The sequence below is a fragment of the Zonotrichia albicollis genome, chromosome Z, assembly GCF_047830755.1.
Source record: "Zonotrichia albicollis isolate bZonAlb1 chromosome Z, bZonAlb1.hap1, whole genome shotgun sequence".
Classification (NCBI taxonomy): Eukaryota; Metazoa; Chordata; class Aves; order Passeriformes; family Passerellidae; genus Zonotrichia; species Zonotrichia albicollis.
This window is the reverse complement of record NC_133860.1, coordinates 3,040,023-3,057,248: the sequence shown is the minus strand read 5'-3', so window position 1 is coordinate 3,057,248 and position 17,226 is coordinate 3,040,023. Positions and strand designations below refer to the sequence as shown.

General features: G+C 36.1%; 1 protein-coding gene across 1 annotated transcript in view; it reads left to right on the top strand.

Moving 5' to 3' along the window:
* ALDH1A1 (aldehyde dehydrogenase 1 family member A1) overlaps positions 1-16,770 on the top strand; it is a 29,757-nt gene extending 12,987 nt beyond the window's left edge. The window contains exons 4-13 of the mRNA XM_005489630.4: positions 740-869; positions 1,941-2,002; positions 4,015-4,143; positions 6,593-6,706; positions 8,292-8,394; positions 8,947-9,131; positions 10,623-10,787; positions 12,568-12,725; positions 14,230-14,304; positions 16,178-16,770. Coding sequence (XP_005489687.1) covers positions 740-869; positions 1,941-2,002; positions 4,015-4,143; positions 6,593-6,706; positions 8,292-8,394; positions 8,947-9,131; positions 10,623-10,787; positions 12,568-12,725; positions 14,230-14,304; positions 16,178-16,250 — 1,194 coding nt within the window. The 3' untranslated portion in view covers positions 16,251-16,770. The remainder of the gene's footprint in view (positions 1-739; positions 870-1,940; positions 2,003-4,014; positions 4,144-6,592; positions 6,707-8,291; positions 8,395-8,946; positions 9,132-10,622; positions 10,788-12,567; positions 12,726-14,229; positions 14,305-16,177) is intronic.
* The last annotated feature ends 456 nt before the right edge of the window (positions 16,771-17,226 follow it).

The window sequence follows — 17,226 nt, the reverse complement described above, 5'->3', positions numbered from 1 at the left end:
TTATAGTTTAGATCTTAAGGCTATAGTTTGGGCTTTTCCTGCTGAAGAGGTTCGTTCATAGATTTGAAGGTCTTCAATCGCTCTGTTTTGGAAAGCTTGATAAAAATATTTTGAAGTGTCAAAAATATGTTGACACTAAGAACCTTTCATGATCTTTATGTCCCAATATTCAGGGGCATGGAAATTAATCCAAACCACATTCCTTAGATTTGGCTGACCCTATTTAGAGACTCTCTTCTATATAAGTATTTATTTTTTTATAAGGAATTTTTCTCACTTAGGAAGTCTAGATGGCTCAGATCTTTCCTTTGCACATCAGACACTCAAGGTGTTTTTAGGGTATTTTTTACAAGACTTGAGCTTGCTGATATTTTATTTACATCAGTTATTTGCACTATTTCCTTCCTAATCTCTTGATCTGTGCTTGCAAAATATTTAACATAAGGTAGAACTGATTCATATGGGTGAGAAGTTTTTTGAGTAAACCTTACCACTACAAATGCACTGTGACCATGCTATCTGCATAGCTCAATACAAATAAAACATCATGAAAATTTCTCACATTGAAATTGCTACATTCATTTTTTCAAAATGTGTTCTTCAGAGGGGAGTAATCTAAATGTTTGCTCTAAAGCTGAAATCCTCAAAGTGAACTTCCAAAAGCTAAATTACAAAGCACAAGCAAAAGAACTATTATCAGGATTGAATATTAACTGTTTAATTTTGCTGTTGTCTGCAGACAATGGAAACCATTGACGGTGGGAAGCTCTTTTCCACGGCCTATCTAATGGACTTGGGTGCCTGTATCAAAACTTTACGCTACTGTGCAGGCTGGGCTGATAAAATCCATGGGCGTACTGTTCCAATGGGTGAGTAGTTCCGAGATAACAAAGCTACAGAACTGAGGCCAACACAAGCTGTAAATAACTGACTTTTTTCTAAAAGTTGTGCAACACAGAAAATATTTTCAAAAGTTTTTAAGATAGGTTATTAAAGAGTTGTCACAGTTCTCAGTTTAAACATTTGGTGTAGGTCTTCACATTTATTTCTTGTTCACGCCACTAACAAGTATTGTTTATGAGCCAAAAAATTTTAACCTGTGCAAACATCTAAGAAATGTGGTAGGCTCTTTTGCATAGCAATGTATATAGAAGGCTACAGTAGTGAGGCCTGGATGTCTACATATTTAAGCAAAGATTAGCACAAAGCTGTAATATTTACTTCAGTGATTGGATAATGTGCTAGGAAAAGTACTATGAGATAGGAATGAGGAAACAGCACTTGCTAAAATTTCATTCCATTCCCTTTCCCATTAAGCAGCTCTATGAAAACATTGTCTCTCTAGCTACCTCTCTCAGCAGGGCAAAGAAAAGAATGGTAATAAAGAAGGAATTAAGGAAAAGGTAATAAAGAAGGAATTAAGGAAAACTAGAGTGATAAATACTTCCAACTTCTTTGCCTCCTGTAGACCTTTATACTAGGTTTAATGGAACACATATTTATGTGAATCAAAGAGAATTTTATATTTAATGGATTTGATTTAAGCTGAGATCTAATATTTAAAAATGTCTGATATATACCTAGGATTTGAAAGAGAAGTTTTTGAAAGAAAAAAAAAAAGGTGATAAAAGAAAAAAGAAATGAGGAATGCTTATTGGTGTACTGTGCATACCATATTGAGAAACAGGGCTGTCACTGCAAAAAGACAGTCAGACTGGAAAAATCAAACCTTGTAGCTATGAAGAAAGCAGACATTGAATCCAGATGTACTTTATGGCTTTTTGCATAGTTAAGATTTTGAAAATATCATTTATAAATAAAATTGTGTCCAGCTAAGTTTGGTACCCTACTTTATAATCTTTGTGACTTAACTGTTTCTGATTTAACTGTTTCTCACAAATGCTTTGTCTGAATGACTAATTTATTTCTTTTTCCCACAGATGGAAACTTTTTTACATTTACTAGACATGAGCCTATTGGGGTGTGTGGCCAAATTATTCCTGTAAGTTGGAACCATTTATGTAAATACAAATGTTCCTTGCTACAAATGGAAATGCATTTGAAATTTTGCCTATGCTAGTGCATAGTAGTGAAACATTCCTAACCAAAAATTTTCAGGTCCTGAAAGATAGAGATGATCCTGAGATCTGTAATTCTGATTCATCAGTGTGTGATGAGTCACTTTGGTCCAACCTTGTCCCTCTCTTCCCTGTACATGGAGAGAAAATAAATCTCAAATAGAAGGTCGATTTACAAAATAATTTGAAAGATGAAATTGTGTTTTATTGAAAAAATTAGAAACAAACATGGAGGAGAGTGTAATATTTACATTCTATTATATTTAAGCCTATAAGCCTATTAACAATAAGCTCTTTGAGACCTAGAATATCTGTTATGCTCTGTACAGCATTCAGACAGCTGGATCTTTGTTTATGGCTAAGACTCATTCACCATGATGGTGGTACAAGTTACAACACAAAGAATGTGTCAGACAAAGCCCCCGTTTGGCACATCTGAATTCCCAGTATTGAACTTGCTCTTTTCAACTAAGTTTCAGTCTGATCATTCAAAACACTTGAGGAGCTCAAGTTCTAAATTTATTTGTGAAGTCTATGTAGTTTTGGTGGGTGTCTGTGAAAATAGTTATATGCACTAGGCTCTCCTAATCCACCAACCACCTTGCACACAGTAGTTATGAGCAGCCTCACCTGGCGTGCTTGACAGCTCAATTCTAAAAGTCATCTTGTCTATAAGGTCTGCTCAGACATGCAGGTCCCTGCTCATGTTCCTGACATTTTTAGGTTGATATTGAAAATTTGCTTCAGACACCACATTGGGTTAGAGAACATTACTTGAATATGGTTACATCCAGTCCCTAGGAGAGCTTGGGAAACTGCTGGTTTAGATCCTCTTGTAGGTCAGACACAAGGCATTTCAAATGAAATGCTCAATCAAGCTATGATAAAGAGCTGGAAACCCTAGACCTGGCCATTTAAAATATAATTATCTCCTGGAAGTACAAGCAGCATATAGTACAAACACTGACTTCCCTTATAAAATGTTAAGTATTTCTTAGTATATCTTCATTTTCCCTCCATCGAAATATGAACCAACAAACTGCAGTTTTCTATATAAACCAAAACTGCGAGGACTATGTGTATGTTGCAAACTGCTTTTGATAGCTCACCATTTCCACTTCCTTTCACTTATGCAGTAGTATGTACAACTGCATAAGTTGTATGTACAACTTCAACAATGAATATGCAGAAAACCTTGGAATCCCTCACTTTATATTATTTATGCTCCCATTATTTTTGAGGCTGGGGTGAATCTGAAAGGAGACAAGGACAGAAAAGAAAAAAGTATTGCATGTATATTCCTCCAAGCTACTCTAGCATAATGGGTAACTCTTAGCTGCCTTTTTCCCCATTTCAGAAAGGTATCTGTTGAGCTGAGGTTCATGGCCTCAATGTCACCCAAACCATAGCAAGTATTCTCAAAGGGACAAAGCTGTTTTCCCCTGGTCACGTTGTCCCTCACACTGCAGAACATGGGTCCAAAGCATTCAGCTACTCTTCCACCTGCCTGAACTGCTCACAACAGACAGCAGCCAGTGAAACCTCCAGGGGAGAGGGCAGGGGCAGCATTATGTGTCATTACCTTCTTTCCCTTAGAAAGCTGAATTGGTGATGGATGTGACCATTCAAGACAGCAAAACTCCCAATTGCACCACTAATCCAACAACTGCCTGTAATACTTACTTAAAGGAGTACACTCATTGTCTCTTGAGCTTGTAACTAATACCTTGGATCCCCTGGACTTACACATACACAAAAATCCCCAGTTTGTACTACATGGCTTGCCAATTGCTTTTTTCAAAACATCTTCTTTCTGAAAGGATTTCAACAAAAAGCTCAACCACCCAGCTGAAAATTTGCACTATTATAATAGGAAAAGCTGAGGTATTTTGGTGATGTATTAGAAATAGGATACACTTTCTCATCTGTCTTTCAGTGGAACTTCCCACTGGTTATGTTCATCTGGAAGATTGCCCCTGCTCTTTGTTGTGGAAACACGGTGGTTGTCAAACCAGCAGAACAAACTCCACTCAGTGCCCTCTACATGGGATCCTTAATTAAAGAGGTAAGTCACCAACAACAGGGTTATTTGCCCCTCTCAGAAGTGTAAGAGTACACTGCAGCTGAAATGCCACAAAGGTAATACAAGACAGGCTCATTGCATGCCTAGTCTTGCACTGTGGAACTTACCTTGCTGTAAATCAGCGAAGACAAACCAGGGCAAAAGCTTGCATATCTATGAGCCTAGTGTGTACACAAAAAGTCCCACAACATCAATTTAGTAAACTCCATTATTTAGCAAATATTTTGTATTACAAAAGCACAGTACATTTCAGAGTCAAAAGCAAACAAGGAGTCAAGTGCAGAGTATTTGGAGGTGGGTGGCAATGACTTTATTAGTACAGTTATCACAGAAAAGAACCTGTTTGTACAGCTTTTTTTTTGTTTAACCGAACAAAGTTTTCATCCGCCTACGTTTATTATTAACAGGGAGCTGTAAAATCAAGCTGGTGACTGCTGCCACACCTGTGAATTCTCTTCACACAGAAACTGTGAGAAGACACTTTGTGCTCCTGAATAAGGGGTGTGCCGGTTTCTTCAGAAAGCTAGTGTCTCCAAAGCTATTATGCTCAGCAACCACCCAAAGAGAACAGTTAAACAGTTTAGATTTCTTCCCAATAAAATCAACACATACAATCTAAGTTGTTCAAAGGTTGGCACAGATGTCAATAATCACTAGTGCAGTAACCTTGCAGAGCTTTAATGGAAGTGACTTGGCACATTTTATAATTCTGCTTTAAAACCATGATTCAGCACAGCCCACTGATTGGTTGTGTGTTAATATTACACAGAAACAAAATTTTTATCAGACTGGAGGCATGTCCTGTTCTTATTGCATCACATAGTAAATGATATTAGATAATACTGGGGAGGAGGAATAGCTTTTAAAAATATGAGAGAAACCTTCTTTATCAATTTTTAACAATAAGTACCCAAAAGTGTATTTCTCTGAAAAAAGTAACTTTACAGGAAAAGTAACTCAATTCTGTTCTGATCTAATGAAATTTCTATTGTGATATTCTTGAAAGTGAATTCTATTGTGATTTCTTGAAAGTCAAGCTCAGAAGTGGGAATGTGACAAATATTCAAAATATAAAAAAGTACATTGGAGGCCAAAGCCCTGCCAGTGGTCACTTCAATAGCTGCTTTGGACTTGTGAAAATATCTGAAGGTCTAATTTAACTTTCTAGTTCCCAAAAGCCCACTTAAAAAAATATCTATATAGTCACTTCTGGTTACCTTCACTATCTTGTCTAATGACACTCACAAGTCTCTCTTGCTAATGTATAGATAAGAGCTTCTAAAACAATCATAAAAATTAAATGCTCAAAGGGATATTTCTCTACACAAATAAGAAAGGCAATGCTAAGCAAATGGAAAGAACCTCATTGTCTCATCAATTTCAGGGTAAATATTTATCTGGAAAATTAAATTAGCATAACAAGCATTGACAGACTGTGTCTGAGCATGAAACCGTAAGCAATAAAAGTTGCTTTGACAAAAGTAATAACCTGGTATCCAAAATGCAGGATATGAGTTTTAGGAGCTCCAACTCACCACCTGAAATTCACCATTTTCCAAAAAAACCATGGAGTTTTCGCATGTAATTCCAGTATCATGTTTAGTGCTATAAAGAGACTTATTGAAGTGATAATGCAGAATATGAATCTATTTGATATTTTAATTCTGTGTTCCTCAAGTATCATTGAGATTGTGCAGCTGCTTCATAAACCAACAAAATTCCATCTACTCTTCTCACATCCTTGGAGTTTGCCTGACAAGCTGCTGGAAGAAAATAGCTTATTTTGCTGTGAATGAAACATATCTAATACAGGATTTGTGGGAAACAATACATTTGTTTTCAACCGTAGGAAAAGCTTATTTGCATAAAAAATGTGCAAGATATTGAAACTCTGCCCATCTCAGCCTGCTTGTTCATGCTTTGTAGCTAATCTGCCTATTTTTTGCTGTAAATTCTCATTACCCACTATACTTTTAACCTACATCCAGAGTTCCATCATTTTTCTTAACTTCAGTAGCAGATCATTAATTAAATTCCATCTAGCATGGATATAAATGTGCAGAAGTCAGCTACTACATCTGTTGATTCAAACAGTTCTAATGAAGCAGACATGAAAGTAAGCAATATTTCTTTATACATCTGAGTGAGAAAATTTTAAAAAAATATTTCTTAGAAAATGGCATTGATCAAGAATGAAAGTAATATATTCTTTGGGGGGAAAAAGAAAAAAAAGAGTTCAGTAACCTAAAAGGCAGGTGAATGAAAGAGGGTGTAAGTCATGTGAGAATGAAACCTTGTGGGGCTCTAAGGCTGAGAATAAATATATGGCTAAGAAAATGTGGCTGGAGAACTGAAAAGGGAATACCATGCAACACATGTTCTTGTAGTTATAATCCTTCCCCAAATTTACAGGATTTTTTTTCCAATTCAGGCAGGATTTCCACCTGGAGTAGTGAATATTGTGCCAGGCTTCGGACCCACCGCTGGAGCAGCAATTTCTCACCACATGGATATAGATAAAGTATCTTTCACAGGCTCTACAGAGGTACAATAATCAATGAAAGAAAATAGAAGCAGGAAATGTGCCCCTCTGATTCCCAGCAATGATTTAATGTCTAACTTATTCTGTGTAATTATTTTAACTCTCTTCTTTCTTAAGGCTGCTGGTTTGTTAAACAAAGTCTGTTTAATGATTTGTTGGTTATTATTAACTTTAAACATATTTAAACAATGTTTGTATTGCTGGAAAGCCCTTTAAACAAAGGCAGTCCATGAGATACAGTAGATCCTAGTATACCAAGGGTATTTTAAGTCTTTACTCCTTCAAACCAAACTTTTTCATAACATTCTTTTTAAAAGATATTCTGTTATCTTTGAGTTTAATAACAGCAGGATGACAGGAAGGTACCTAGGAAATCTCATTCTTCAGTCTGCACACATTTAGGTGAGGTGACAGATTTTTGGTATTTCATTGATACTTAGTACCATCTGGGTGGTCTGGATGTTTGAATATGTATCTGTTTAAAAGGAAGGTCACTGTTAATTTTCCCTAACCTTCACTCTGTGAAGTGCTATAATTAAATATTTCTCATTGCAGGCTATATATAGGACTAAGGTTTAGCTATTTCTTTGATACAGTTCATTATATTGTCTGTCTAAATACATGCTAATGGAAAAGCTGCCATCTGGCCTCTTAACTTCTTGGATATAGACTCCAAAGATAAATATCATTGCTTCATGTCAGGGCTCAGTACACACTGAGTGCAAGAGCTATGTTTACTCTCAGAAACGTTCAGCTCCACAGTAATGGGAAATGAAAACAACCCAAAACCCTGACATCTGAGAAATATCCCACAGATGTTACCAACAGACAGTGACAACTACAATTCCCAGTACCCAGTGATCCTCCAAAGGCAGATGGACCCATGTATTCTAGAGTTTGGTGATTGTTCTCTTCTAGCAGTGCAATTTAGCAATGAGAAATGATGGCAGGAAGGCTGACAGAGGGAGAAAGTTTGCCTGGTGGTTGCTGCACACAGGCAACTACAGTTCAAAGCCATAAGAGTTATAAGCAGATTTTTCCTTCACAGCTTTTCCAGGGCCGTTCATAGTAAGTAGTTCCTTCAATTATGCCATCAGTAGAAAAAGGCAGGATAAGGGTCCTAGCTTGCAGTGTTCATTTCCTGCTCTTCATTCATTCAAGAGAGAAATTGAAACAAGGAAGAGCGTCCATGCAGCCAGTGTAGATTGTATCATGCACTTTGTGCATTAAAGGGCCTTCTCATGCATAAAACAAAGGAATTTTAACTTAATGGGAGTAACAGGTGCAGCAGCAACCTGTGCCTGCTTTAGACTAGAGATGCATGGAAGTAGAGTGGTAGCAACCAAAAAAGCACCTCATATCTTTGGCAGTTAACATTACAGGGGGAAATTCTTCTAGAAAACACTTCCAGTTCATAGAGTGCCATGTATCCTGACTCCTTTCAGTTCTTTTATTTTAACTTATTTTTCATTTTATTACTGGGATAGTAGAAATCTCTTAACTGATTTTCACTTTTGAGGAAATCAAAAATGTATTTAGAGGTCATTGCAAACGTTTGACATTAAGCTGTCCTCTTCCTATGTTTTAGGTTGGCAAACTGATAAAAGAAGCAGCCGGGAAGAGCAATCTGAAGAGAGTTACCTTGGAACTTGGAGGAAAAAGTCCAAACATTATATTTGCAGATGCAGATTGTTAGTAGAAATTTTATTATATGAACTACTACTATTGCAAATCCAACGTTCTTTTTCCTTTCTTTGTCAGTAAATTGTTTTAATCTTTTCAAAAAATAAGTAATTTTTAATGTTTTCTGGTCATGCCATAATTTTAAGTTAGATGGCCACCAAAATCAATTGCTCCTGAATAGATCTGGAGCTCTGAAAGCCTGTTCACTCTTAATGTAATTAATGATCATCCTAATGAAACACGAATGAAGAATGAAAAGAAGATAGAAGGATCTTAAACAGGTTTATTGAATTTCTGTCTGTATACTTTTGTTGATAGTCTTGACAGGGCAAATAATGTTAAATCTACAGGATTCTGAATGTGTGTTCAGCTAGATGTACCATGATGCTTTTGAGAAGGGTAGTTTGGACATAAGTAAATGGTTCTATATCTGTGTTTTAAAGGGCCATAAAAATAAAAAGTGCTACAAAGGGAAATTAGATGGGTGACAAAGGTTAGTAAAGAATTTATTATGTGGTGATTCAGGTTTATGATCTGATGAACTCTGCCTTTCTTTGCAGTGGATGCTGCTGTGGAATTTGCACATATTGGTCTGTTCTATCACCAGGGACAATGTTGTATAGCAGGATCTAGGATTTTTGTGGAAGAGCCTATTTATGAAGAGTTTGTTCGCCGGAGCATTGAAAGAGCAAAGAAGTATACTCTTGGGGATCCTTTGAAGCCAGGTGTGCAGCAAGGCCCTCAAGTGAGTGATATTACATGTTTTCAGCCCAATTCTGTCATGACACCGCAATTTGACATCTTACTAATCTTACTGTTGCAGGAGTTTCAAGGCTAAGTACAGTTTTGTAGAGGTTAGTCTGGAGTACAAAGAGGAAGAAATCAGAGTGATTATGGTTTGTGCCAATATCATAGGCTTAAGGTCTCTTTCTCTTTTTATTATTGAAGGGGAGCAATTATAAAAAATTGAAATGCTTTGAAAAAGCCCTAATGTAAGATCTGTAAAAGTCATCAATGTCATGCTAGAACTTACTAACTTTTCATTCAGATAGTGCCACTATAAGTGGCTAGCTTGAAGAAATAATAGTTTCCATATCTTTTCCCCTTTTCCAAGGCACTAGACTTTTATTATGCTGCTTTCAGTTTTAGAATATTACCCAATTAAAATGCAAGAGGTTTTTTCTCTCCTTTTGTTAAAAGATCATAGCAACAGATTTTCCATCAAATGAGTGTTAAAATGCAGCCTTAAAAAGTAATGCCATCACAATGCTCTGAACTCAACACTGTTACATTAGTTCTCATCTAGTCTTATTCCCGCATCAGCTTATACGGCAGGACATGGAATAAAAGCATGCTAGCATCTCTACTAGCATGCTGTAGTAGAGAAAAAGAAAAAGTAGGAGACAAAATCACTCCCATGCGTTTGATAGAGTAACATATTCTTTATTGGTTATCGCATTTTGAGTAATAAAAGACATCCAGTAAATTGGAACAAAATACACTCCAAGCCACAAAATATTTGGCAAATTTAAAAATATTATTTTGATACTCTGGAATATGTTTTGATACAAGAAAATTTATTCAGCAGAATGAATTTAAAAGTCAAAGGACAGGAAAATTCAAAAAAAGTAAACACCAACTGTGTCTGGTGTACAGCTAATATAAAATTAGCAGAAATGTTCTCTCATATAATTGTGGCTTTATTGAGTTTGAATTTCATGCTAACAATTTAAATGAGAGATGTAAATACACTCTTACAAAAAAATTAAGGAAGTTAAACATGTGAAAAAAGCAATAATGGAAATATTTGAATGAGCATAAAGACTCTTTTCTCCTCCAGTCTCATAATTTTCTTTTTTTGACCTATTTTTATCCTTAGCAACCTTTAGCTGAAGCTTAATTATTTTACAGATTAGAAAATTTACTCCTTTTAGAACTGGTATGGTCGCATTTAAGATGAAATTGTAATTATGAGTGCAGCTGCATTTCTTTTATGGTAGTTATGTTAAATATCTCTCTTTGTCATCAGATTCCTTGTTATGATTTCTAGAGTAATGCTTTCTAGAAACAAAAAATAATAGCCTATATCAGGTCTATTCACTGTGGTGTATTGCCACAGAGAAAAAAACCCATATTTTTCTCCAGGTCATAGGGACACAGGTTTAGGTTAATAAGCTAGAAGACCAACTGTTATCAGCATGTGTTGTTTTCATTCCTGAAATATCTTTTCATTTAGATTGATAAGGAGCAATATGAAAAAATCCTGGAGCTAATTGAGAGTGGGAAAAAAGAAGGAGCCAAACTGGAATGTGGAGGAGGTCCATGGGGAGACAAGGGTTACTTCATCCAGCCCACAGTTTTTTCTAATGTTACAGATGATATGCGCATCGCCAAAGAAGAGGTAAATAAATCTTCAGCAGTCTCTTCCCTCACTGGAAGTCATCTGTTTTAATATCTGCACAAAATATTCATTTAGAAGGTCAAGCAACTACATGAAAATCCTCTCATTAAACCTGTTGCTCCATGCTGGTGGTGTTTAAAGTACTTTTGTTGTTTTCTGGTGCCCATTTCACCAGATTGCTCAAGGAGAGAGAGGGGTATGAGGCTGCTGTGCTAGCAAAGGCTCCTGTCTAGATAAATGCTGAGGTTTGGATGTTTGCATTGCTCCATACTGTCCATGTCTCACATATCAAAGTCACAATGACCTGTAAACCTTGGAGGCACAACTTGTGGATGTTTTACACTGCCTGAGTGGTGCTCGTGTGCACCAGGCAGCTGCTTTGCAATGTGAGAAAACAGGTGGATTGCGCTTCCAGAGGCATTTTGTGTGTGGCATTTCACTTTGCCCCTGTGGGATTACTTAACTTAGATCAGTTTGCAGATGTGTCTACACTTCATTGAAGAATCTGCTACTGACCCAGCTAAGATGACAATGCTAGGGCACCAGTGACTGTCTGGAACCAGAGACAATTGAGAGTGCTGAGCTGCCGTCTGAGCTAGTTCTCTACATAAAGATTCAAAGTCAAGTCATGACTTCTTCTCTGTGTTTTTTTTACATTTATCTTAATTAATAACGGCTGCAATTGGTGTCCATTATACTACTTAATATTAGAAAGCTGATGCCACCTCCTAAACATATTTACTACATCAGCAAGAGCCAACAGCCTGAGTTAAAATGAACACCACAGCATTTAGAATTAATTGTGACAGGAAGAGGGTTGTAAAACATGATAGACCTGTATGAGACAGAATTTTGATTGTTTCCACCATACTATAAGTCAAGTAGGAAACAGCACAGTTACAATTTTTTTGCAGTTCTCTTAGTTACTCTTTGGTCAGCAGTACAAGAATTGGTCCTTATATTTTTTTAAGTGTAATGAACAAAGAAGCTGTGAGTAGCCAAGATAGTTTAATAATATTAATGTTTAAAGAATGAGTTTTGAATGCTCACCACTTGAGCATTGGAGGAATGTTCAGTGATTTTACGATCTATGGAAATCAATCCTTAGAACTCTAGCTAGAAACCAGCACTAACTAAAAACTCAGTCAAGTAGGAAGCTCACAGTCCATGGAAATAGAATTAGTTAGATGTCAAATGCCTCCCTCAGCCCACATAGTCCTATGATGGGCACGGGCACCTCTAGCTGAGAACTCTGAACAATGGTAGCAGGAGAGCTGAACCTGAAGGACTATTTTCTTACCTGACACCCACATGGAAAGCAGAATTAGTTGTTTCCTGTGAAGTGCATTCTCGGTTGTGCAGCTACCTGCAGGGATAAAATTCTAATAATAAATTTAGATTAATGGAAAATTGAATGTCTTTCTTGACTTTAAAAATAGAGCTTGTCCAGAAAACACAAGTTTGTTGGTAATCAGTATAGATACATAGCACACTGACACCATGTTAACTATTTTTATGATGGGTGCTTTTTGATCACTGTTTATTTGTTTTCATTGTTCATTTACGGTTTTCAAAACTATTTAAAATAGATAATCTTGAGTTCTTTCATATTGCAAAAATCTTTATGCAAACTTATAGTATTTTTTAGAATTTTATTCACTCTTGACTGCATTAATTCAGGAATAAGGCCATCTGACAAAAGTAGACTTGAAATAAATCAATTACTTCAAATAGTAAGTTATTCTAGTTCACGTCATATGTTTACATGTGTTTGATACAGATATTTGGACCTGTTCAACAAATCATGAAGTTTAAAACCATAGATGAAGTTATCAAGAGGGCAAATAATACCACCTATGGCTTAGCAGCAGCAGTTTTTACCAAAGACATTGACAAAGCATTGACATTTGCAGCTGCCCTTCAGGCTGGAACAGTATGGTAAATAAAGTTTTTTTTAATTCTTACTTTAGATCTGCAGGTGTCAATACTACTAATTGTGAGACATATTCACAGTATTTTGGGTGGGGTTTTTTTAATATTTATTCTTTGTCATCTTTATAGAGGTAGATCATTGTCTCTTCTGTTTATCTTTCCCATATGTTTCCCTATTATATGTGTTACTAAATAATTACTTCTTGTTAGTCATCATACCATTTTATGATAAACTTAGTCCAAAAAAAGGAAATTCACTTGCTAAAAAGAAAAGGAAACAAAAGAAAATTCTGTGAGAGTGCCCCTTACTTCAGGATCTGGGGATAGCCTAATGGATAATTAATGAGATCAGTTTTGATATGGTGTAAAGAAGTTAATTATGTGAAGTTCAGTGGCCATTAGCCTGGGCAGAGCCTTTTCCATTTCTGTAATGGGAAAGGTTGATAAAACGTGATTGAACAAAGAAAGGATATACAAGCTGGGAGGACTACTACAGGGCCAACCTATAAGGAGCTGGAAAAGAAAAAGCTAAGAAATGAAAGAGTGAAATCTTGGAGGCATAGCAGGGTCTAATGACAATCACTGACAAAGACCTGCATTTCCCTACAGTTATTTCAATGCATCAGAAGAAGAACAACCAATTTTACTTGAATGCAAAACCTGTGTCCAATTTGCATTTTATCTGGAAGCACTTGCAACCAGCACAAATTCCTGCCCATGTCCTGTGACCTAAGAACATATGCTTTCCAAAAATAAGCTAACAGTCTTGCCTTCAGAGTTGGTATTCTTTATATGGAAGAAAGTTTAGAATAGAAGTGGAATATTTGGGATTTGCTCTTACATGATTGGTGGTCTAGGAATCCTCTAGCTATGAACAGAATCTCTTTTGTTGGAACCAATTGACTGGCAAGGAGGAGAGAATATAAGATATGAAAATAGAGAATATTTGATTTGACAAAGTTCTAATACAAAAAAAGCTTCTCAGCCGGGAAATGGGATGCACATTCTGCCAAAATTCTTCATACCTAAGAAGTTGCCTGTGAAATTCCTTTCTTACTCATTATTGTGTCTTCATTCTCAACCACAAAACAGAATAAGGTTTAACTGAGTAGAACCAAACAAAACTTCCTAAATACATAGTTAAGCTATCCTGCATTTATCTATTGGAAGGGTACATAAACTCTTCTGCAGAACACTTATCTGTGGATAATCTTTTGTGAGAGAGCTTGTATACAAATTAGAAATTTTATTGCCATGATCAGAGAAAGATATGACTTTCTCTCAGCTTGAAGGCCCTTGCTGAGTTTTAGTACCCTGATAATAACTGTAGTTGTTTTTGATGCTTCATTTATCTGAACTTCAAACTACATATATTTTTGCAGATATATAAGCATAGATGCAGTTTGTGACCATGACCATAAGCTTTTTAGAGGCGACAGAAAACCTCTGATTTTTCAGAAGTGAAAAAAATTGTTTCGCACTGTCAAAAGTAATTTTCCTGTTCTTCTAGGGTTAATTGCTACAGTGCATTGTCTGCGCAATGTCCCTTTGGAGGTTTTAAGATGTCGGGAAATGGACGAGAACTGTAAGTAAATACTTTTAAAGCTGTAGATTCACAGGAAATTCAAATGAAATTCCAAACCCTGACTTAAAATATGCATAACTAGGATGTCCAGTTTGAGACTTTGGCAAATAAGTCTCTAGAGTGCTTAGAGACATCATGTTGTCAGAGGCAACATCAACCAGCAATTCTTTTACAAAATAAATAAGAAAATTTCTTAGGGGCGCACTTTTTCGATATGACTAATTCGCAGTATATCATGGTTTACTGCTAAGCAAAACTGACATTGTGTTTATGGTTTACAGTTTTCGCATATATAGAGAAACTCTCATTTTCATGAAGATTAATCTGTGGGTTTTTTGTGAAATCCCCTTTAAATGCTAGGTTTTGAAAACACAAGTCTTCCCAAGATTTAAGCAAGATTTTTCAGTTAAAATTTGTGAAAATAATGTTTTTAGAGTATGTGCCAGCCAGGTCAAAAGTTTTGATAAGAATAATCCTCTGTGGCCTTTTGATCTTTTCATCAGATATGTATGGGTGAGGCACTTCAGAGCTTCTCTTTATGTTGTTTCTTCAGAGATAAAGGCGAGTGCTTTCATACGTGCTCATCACTGGGCACAAACTGCTTCTAATGGCAAAGCTCCCACTGACTTCAAAGGAAGCAGTCAAGCCAATGTTGAGAGCTTTAGAAAACTTGAAATTGAAACCCTTTAATAATTTAAGCCATTTTTATCAAATTCAGCTTTTCCTTTGTTGGGTGTGGATGCCAATAATTGGGAGATAATCAATTCTGAATTACAGTCTTTTTCAGAAATATTTTTTGGATTTATTCGCTGGAAATAACAGACTATCAAAAATGTTCTCTGTAACAGTACATTTTGAATGAAGGAATCTTTAATTCTAACAAAGTTTTCAGGTTCAAATTCACAATTATCAGACCTATAAAAACATTCCCTCTATAGGACAAGGAAAAACTCACCACCAGATAGATGTCTGTCATGAGAAAATTTGTAAATATGTGACAATCATTTTTAGGAGAAGTGGAAAAACAAACCTATACTGAAAAAAATAGGATGTGGTTGTGTTAAGCTACGGACTTCCTTGATCTCAAAATAAAATTATCCATATAATTCTTGGAGTGATAATGCCATTATGAAGTAAACTACCAAATGTCATATACTAACAAAATTCCTCTCCAAAAAATGAAGGGAATCAGTAAACTTTTTCACCCAGCACAAGTGTCCTGAGCATAGATTTCTGTTTTGCTTATATATCTATCTAATAAGACAGCAGTGAGATCTGTGTAACATTATACCGTAGCAAACCCTTGTTCTGCAAAACAATCATTTATGTCTAAATAGTTTGACTGTACCAGATGTCAAATAGTAGGAATACAAACAAGCTTCATCTCATCACTGAAAACATAAAAGTGAAACATGTTCATAATGTCACAGACTTAAACTCTTTTTCACTGTCTCAGTTTTCATGGTGGAATAGTTTTGTCCCCCATTTACTTGAGATGAAGTTCATACTCTTTGACTCTGGAGAAAGCTCTTGATATCAGAAGAAGAGCTTTACAAATAATTTGCTGAACATACTTTTGAAGATCTAACATGCTCTTGATGTGCTGTACAGAAATCTGGTTTAGAAATACTCTAAATTAAACACCATTCACAGAAATAAAACTACTCTCTCTGCCATTTTTATCAGGAGACCATTGCTGTAGTTTTTCAAAAGATTTCCAGGAGCAGTCTAGCTGCACAGCTGTCTTCCAAATATGTCCAGTGTACTTGCCACACATACAGCCAATTGGACACTACCTCTGAAAATCCTGTCCAGAAAAAACTCATATAAAAAGCATTAGCATAAATGCTACTCTTGGTTCTCTTTTATCCAGGGGAGAATATGGTCTTCATGAATACACAGAAGTTAAGACTGTCACCATCAAAATCCCTCAAAAGAACTCGTAATGCTGTTTGAGGTGCAGAAATTAATGTCTTCAAATGAATCTGAAAAGGCTGTGTGAATTCTCAGTTGTCTTGTTGTCCACGTGATACATTAACTTTTCTGCTTTCTGACTGTATAAGAGGTACCTTCTTACATTAACAATATAAGGAATAGCATAGAAAAAATTAATGTGATTATGAAAAAAAATCTTTAATGTCTGGTTCACAGCTAACTCATTTTAAAACCCAAATCCAGAAATATCTACTCTTGTTTGCAGTCGTAGTTCTCTGCAGTGTTATGAAAATTTTCCTTTTTCAGTATATTCTGCAAGTACAGTTTGAATTTATGTGCTCTTGTAAGTGTTAGATGTCAAGTTCTCCTTGCATTTGCTTTATGGCTTTAACAAAAATGCTAAAGAGTAGTCAGCAGATGTTTCTGTGTTTCTCTAGATACATTTCTCAGACTGTTAAAGTTGTTCATCATGCTACATGAATGTAATCTGTATGTTAAAAAAAAAATATTAAAGTTCACCTACAAAACCTATTTCTTCTCCCTTCATTAGTCTTTTCTATTATACCAGTTTACCACTGGGCAAAATGTACCAGAGGCACCAGTGGGGTTTTCAGGTCATCAGAAATAAACTACATCTGCTACATGGAGGATAAAGCCCCCAATATTTTGCCAGTATTACAACTGGAAAAACACGAACACACAGAACAGTAAACAATTTGCAAAGAGCCAGCACTTGGCTATGGAAAGTGCACAGCAAAGCTTACCAGAGTTATGGGCAAGAGACCGTGAAGAGAAAGAAGAGGAGGGGAGGGAAGGAAATCTCCTTTGTGATTTACACCTGCTACATTTTTCCTGTACTCACATACTTTCATGTAACTAGCCTGTTCTCTTCCATCTTCTTTTCTCCTCTAATCCATTGTCTTTTATCATCCTGTTTGCTCCTCTGTTCCTTACAGCCGCTTATTCTCCTGAGGACCCTCTTTGAAC